A 6,098-nucleotide genomic window follows, 5' to 3' on the forward strand; every position below is an offset into this window, starting at 1 on the left:
GGGAAGGTCTCCCAGTCTAATAAGCATATTATCCTTTATTAGTATAGATAGAGGCCTGGTGCATGGGTGGGGGCCAGCTGATCTCCCCTGTAGAGGGTCCCGGATCAGGGTGGGGGTCCCCTTGGGGGGCCGGGCCGGCCTGGGCGGGGGGCTGAGGGCCATTTTCAGACTGGCCACAACTGAGGTCCCTGCTGGGGGGCGTGGCTGGCCTGGGTGAGGGGCTAAGGGCTGTTTGGGGGCAGTTTGCAGGCTGGCCAAGTCCCCAGCTTTGTCTGGAAGGACATCTGGAAGGTCTCCTGGTCTAATTAGCATATGACTCTTTTATTAGTACAGATAATTCACATATCACACAGTTCACCTTCCAATGTGTACAGTGCAACGGGTTTTAGCATATTCACAAGGCGTTCAGTCATCACCACAGTTGAGTTGAGGACATTTTTCTCCCCACAAGAAGCCCCATATGTAGTCCCCACCCCATGGGCCCCAGGCTACAGTAACCACTTTCTGTCATAGACCTGGCTATTCTGGGCGTTTCATAAAATGGAGTCGTATGCCATGTGCTTTCTGCACCTGGTCACGGCGTCATGTGCACCCTGTCATAGCAATGTCAGTGTTGGGGCAGCTTTTTGAGAGCCTGTCTTCCTTGTAGAAGGTACAGAATGAAATACCAGCTTTCACTCTACCCAGCATGTGGCAGCAGCTACTTCTGGTCTGTGCATCTGTCTCAGACCTTTGATAATCCAGCTACGTGACCTCCACACACAGTTCACCGGCTCATGCTCTGAGCTCACCGTGCATTTGAAAGTGCGTCCACATCCTGCCGGGTGAGCGTGAACTCGGGCCACATGCAGCCAGGGTCACCTGGGCGGAGGGGATGTTCTGGGAGCTTCTACAACGCCCGGTAAATGTTTGACTAATATCTGAAGCTGTGGACCTGTTCTGGCAGCACCTGTTAAACCCACACAGTCGTGTAAACACTGGAAGCGGAGGCCGTTTTTCCTGCGTTTCTCTCCTCAACGTTATTTCTGCGAAGGAACATGAAGAGCTGCTCCCCTCTGGATGGTGAGCGAGAGGAGACCCAGGATTCTGTGTTTGGAACCAATGGGTAGAAATAGCAGCAGATGTGCCGGCCGCCTGCCCATCCCCATTGCTTCCTGTGGTTTGCTGTCCTCTCGGGGGAAGAATTACTGCACAGCGCAGCCCGGATGCCCAGCTGTTGGTGGTGGGAGAGGTTTAGTTGAGGGTCGCCGTCTGCGTGAGCAGGAGCATGTTTCCCAGCTGAGCTCGGCGGTGGTGGCAGTGGTGTCGACGGGTGCGATAGGAGCAGGTGAGCCTGGCTGGGCAGGGCTCGGTGCTGGGAGAGCCCAGCGCTCACCCCGCTCCCTCCTTCCTCCAGGACTGAGGGACCGAGGAACCAGGCTTCCAGAGGGGGTCTGCCTGCCCCAGCTCCTGGGGCCCCTGGACTGGACCAGCATCCCTGGGCATGTCCTGTCCAGGCCCCTCCGGCCCAGAGGGGAGCAGTAGGGAGTCCACAGCCAGCTCACCCCGTTCAGGCTGCCCACGCGGATTCGGGGCGATGTGGAGGGCAGGGGGTGGGGAAGAAGAGGAGAGACCAGGAGGCTCTGAGGTAGAGCACCTTTTAGGTTGTTTCTGTTCGCATCAGCGGCCTGTCAGCCGTGAGCCCCACTGTCTCCAGTGCTGTCGCGGGGCCTGTGCACCTCCCGCTCCCCCCGCCCCACACACACACCTGCTGCCCCTTCGCTCTGCCCCCCTCCCCTCCCACTGCAGCCCACCCAGCCCGAGAGGCCTTTGCTTGGGCATTGAGACGTTGCCGTGGGCCGGGATGGGCCCTCGTTCAGCTCCGTGGAGGCCCTCCCTGCTCTCCTGAGGACTGAGTCCCGTAATTGTTTCCCAGCAAAGGCTGTCTCCCCAGTAGGTGTGGGGACAGCGTGGTCTTACCCTCTCTCCCTGTGACCTCAGAAGGGACTTGGGGTGCCGGCCCTTCCTTCCCTAACTGCCTCCGGCAGGCGGGCTCCTCTGGGCTGCGTCTCTCAGACCTTCTGCGGTCGGTGGCCTCCTCTCAGCGGTGGTGCACACACTGCTCCCTGCAGCCGGGAAGCTCCCTCTGCAAACATGCAGGTGCCCTGGAACCGCCACCATTGCCATGCCACGGCCGGCCCAGGTGTCAGCCACGGCGGCTGCACAAGGCCCTGCGTGACCAGGAAGGGACCGCACAACCTGGGTGCTAGCACCGCGACTCAGTAACATAAGACCATGGTCTGGGCGAGGCGCGTCGCTGTGAACAGCAGTTAGACTGAGAGGAGAGCTGGGGAGAAGCCTTGGCCTCGCTTTTCACTCTTTCTCGGGCCGGGAGGAGGGTGCCCGGGGGCCATGGTGACCCCGTGGCCGGCTCTCAGGATGGTGGGGAGTTGTCTTCCCTCCGAGGGTGGCATAGTCCTTCCCAGGTGCATGGTCCACGCAGAGAGTCGTGGCTGCTGGACCCCAGAAAGCGTGCCTGAGAGAGAGACTGGGGCTGAGGATGGCAGGGCTGTCACCCCCCGGCCCCCAGAACCTGGGCTCAGGAGGACACAACTTACCCGAAACTCCCCGGGCAGCGTCACCTGCAGAGCGGGCCCAGCTCAGACACTGACTGTGGGCGGAGCGAGCGGTGCTGCCCTCACTGCAATGCTCTCGATGAGATTCCTGTGGCCTCGCAGTAGGTTCTGTTCCGTCGTCATGGTCAGCCCCTGGGGCAGCCGCCAGGGGTTCTCTCCTGTGCAGAGGAGCAGCAAGGAGGCTCGGGTCAGGTAGCCACGTTCTCAGAGCGACAGGGGCTGGCGTGGGAGCCCTGACCCCACGCAGACCCACTCCTGCTGCTGTTCCATCGGATTAAGGACAGAAAAGCAGGGACGGGCGGGACGGGGGCCACACTGGTCCTGCCCGCGCTGCTGAGTCTTGCGAAGGAAGGCGATGCTGACATGTGCCACACGTGTGCTGATACATGCCACAGAGTGTGCCACGCGTGGATGGGCCCTGAGGACCTGTGTTCAGTGAGACAGCCAGTCTCTGAGGGACAGACACCACACAGTCCCACTCCGTCTGAGGACACGGAGTCGTCAGTCACAGGGACAGAGGTGGCATGGCCAGGAGGAGCCGAGGGAGGAAGGGGGTTTAATGGGGATGAGTCTCCGTTTCGTGTGTTTTCCCACAATTGGAAAAGTACTCATGTTTGTTGAGTGCGCGCTGAATGCCAAGCACGACAGACGTCTCCCGTGGTTCTCGAAGTAGCCCTCCGGGACGCAGGGCCACCTCACGCTCTGGAGGTGCAGCCTGAGGTTTGGTCACAGTCTCCGGTGGTGGCCGGAGTGGGTGACATCCGTGCGCGTCCGCGATGTGCAAGGGGGGCTCCCTCCCTGCCAGGCGCTGGCCCCGGAGATCAGAGGTCGTGAGCTGCGCGTCCCCCGGTCCTGAGAGCAGGGAGTAGTCTCCCTCTGCCTCTGGAGGCTGGGCCTCCTCAGGCTCGGGGTTCCCCGGGGCCTGGGCGTGGGGGTCACCATGGGCATCCACTGCAGTGGCCTCGGTGGAAGGCGTGACCTCGCTGCCTTCCTTACAGACCACAGTGATCGCCTACGTGAAGCCCTCAGACCTCAAGAAGGACATGAATGAGACCTTCAGGGAGAAGTTCCCTCACATCAAGTTAACGCTCAGCAAAATCAGGAGGTAGGTGGCCGTCCGCTTGAGCTCCCTCACCCGTCCCAGCGCCCAGCGCACTTGTGCTCTGGACGGCGGTTCAGGCAAAAGGTGGGCAAGTTCAGCAAAGAGCCTCCTGAGCCCTGGCGGAGGCTCGGTGGTTCAGGCGTCCCCGAGGGACTCAGGTTTGCTATTCAGTCAAGGGCCCGGACCTGGCTGCAGGTTGGATCGTGGCCTCGGCCTGGGGGGGGGGGGCAACCAATCGATGTGTCTCTCACATCAATGTTTCTCTCTCCCTCTCTTCCTCTCTCTCTAAAAATCAATGGGAAAATGTCCTTGGGTGAGAACTAACAAAGGCCTACGAGGGGCTAGCTGCTGGGAGGGCCTCTGTGAGCACCAGGGCAGGGGGCAGAGGGCAGGGGGCGGGTCTTGTGGCAGGAGCTGGCAAGGACCAGGGGAGGCGCCTGTTAAGGAAAAATCATTTCCGCAGCCCACCGTTTAGTCCAATTTATGTTACGGGAAACAGCATAGGAGTCACGTTCTCAGATGCAGGCAAAGCAGGAGAGAGCAGCTGGGCCCTGGGTCTGAAATGGCTCCCTGCCCACAGCTACTCCCAGGAGGGACGGCCGAGTCCTGTCTTGCAGCAAAGCAGCCGAAGCAAAATCACGTTCCCTCATGGCCAATGGCGCATGCCTGCCAGCCAAGCAGTCTCTGGCTATGCCAGAGAGAAACCAGCGTGTGAGACCTGTGTACCAAGAGAGCGTGTGCGTGCGTGTGGGCATGTGCGTGCGTGTGTATGCATGTGTGTGCGTGGTAATGGGTCTGGACTGCGTGTAACAACACCATGTTGGAGTAAGTGCCAGCATTTATGTCCACGTGAATCTTGGTGCTGAGCTGGTGCTGGCGAGTTGGGTTTGACCAAAGATAAGAAGACGGTCACTCTGTCTTCTCACTGGGCAGCCGCCCTGAGCTCACGGGGGTGCTGAGCCTGACCGCCTGACGTCAGCAGCAAACGTGACTGTCACTCCACAGCGCTGACTCCAGACGCCCACCTCACGGCCGTCTCCGTCTCTGGCAAGACCTCGTCCCTCCTGTGGGGTCCCTCTTCCATCTGGGCAGCTCTCCGAGTGTCCAGGGACCCCGTCTGCCCTGGGGTCCAGTGTGCGCCTGTGCCGTGTGCTCTAGACCACGGCCGCCAACCTCTCGGACCTTGTGGACCACCGGTTGGCGACTGCCAGTCTAGACGAGTCTCTTCCCCACGCGATGCAGCATCTCACGGTTTAGTGCCCGTCCCCTGGGGAAGGCAGGGCAGTGCTTTCTGGGTGAAGTCTTGTCCTCGGGGCCCTGGTGCTCAGGCTCCAACAGGCCCCTCCCTGCCCCTCCAGCCTGAAGCGCGAGATGCGGAAGCTGGCGCAGGAGGACTGCGGCTTCGAGGAGCCCACGGTGGCCATGGCCTTCGTCTACTTCGAGAAGCTCGCCCTCAAGGGGAAGCTGAACAAGCAGAACCGGAAGCTCTGCGCTGGAGCCTGCGTGCTGCTGGCGGCCAAGATCGGCAGCGACCTCAGGAAGCATGAGGTCAAGCACCTGATTGATGTGAGTGGCCGTGGCCGTGGCCGGTGTTAGGTTAGGTGGCAGAGGAGGCGGTGAAGGAAATAAAGAGAGTTGATCAGAAAAGGAAGGAAAGTTTATTCTGCGTCCCCAGGAGACCCATGTACCCCAAGGACAGGGCACATGGATTCACGCCAACAGGGAGGGGGACACTTTTTTTATACTGCGGTTGGGTGAGGGGCGGGGACATGAGCTGAGGTATTCCGCTGAGGAAGTTTCCACTGCAGGGGGTCAGCAGGGGTATTCAGGAAGGAGTCAGTATCTGTGTGGGGTCGTGTTGATTCAGGGAGAAGCCAGTATCTGTGTCTGGCATGATTGGCACCTTGATCTGTGAGAAATTCCAGGGGGGAGTCCATTATCTTGTCACATGTCTGCATGTATCTGATCCTGGGTTCTCTCTGACCTAACATCCCGGCCTTTTGGTGATAAGGGATAAGGGACGGCGACTCTTTCTGACTGCTTCCGGCTGGCTAAGGGCGACGAGGGGGGTCGTTTAAAAGAGACAGATGAGGGCAGCCGAGTGTAGGGATGGAGCAGGAGCTGATTCACAGTCACCTGTGACATCTCCGTTATCCAGGAGCAGATGAACTTGAGGAGACGGGGCTAGGAGAAAAAAGACACAGATGAGAGGGAGCCGAGTGTAGGGATGGAGCAGGAGCTGATTCACAGTCACCTGTGACATCTCCGTTATCCAGGAGCAGATGAACTTGAGGAGACGGGGCCAGGAGAAAAAAGACACAGATGAGAATCAGGGGCCCTATCATGGGTAGGACCTAGGTAGCTAAGGGGCTTTGGCACCA

At 59.9% G+C, this 6,098-nt stretch overlaps 1 protein-coding gene and 1 long non-coding RNA gene across 2 annotated transcripts in view; both read left to right on the forward strand.

Moving 5' to 3' along the window:
- Window positions 1–6,098, forward strand: part of CABLES1 (Cdk5 and Abl enzyme substrate 1) — a 47,714-nt gene that overhangs the window by 29,792 nt on the left and 11,824 nt on the right. The window contains exons 7-8 of the mRNA XM_015570531.1: window positions 3,614–3,720; window positions 5,076–5,283. Coding sequence (XP_015426017.1) covers window positions 3,614–3,720; window positions 5,076–5,283 — 315 coding nt within the window. The remainder of the gene's footprint in view (window positions 1–3,613; window positions 3,721–5,075; window positions 5,284–6,098) is intronic.
- LOC107184684 overlaps window positions 5,624–6,098 on the forward strand; it is a 5,329-nt gene continuing 4,854 nt past the window's right edge. The window contains exon 1 of the long non-coding RNA XR_001515578.1: window positions 5,624–5,786. This is a non-coding gene — a long non-coding RNA (uncharacterized LOC107184684). The remainder of the gene's footprint in view (window positions 5,787–6,098) is intronic.

The sequence above is a fragment of the Myotis davidii genome, unplaced genomic scaffold (assembly GCF_000327345.1).
Source record: "Myotis davidii unplaced genomic scaffold, ASM32734v1 scaffold1467, whole genome shotgun sequence".
NCBI classification, from domain to species: domain Eukaryota; kingdom Metazoa; phylum Chordata; class Mammalia; order Chiroptera; family Vespertilionidae; genus Myotis; species Myotis davidii.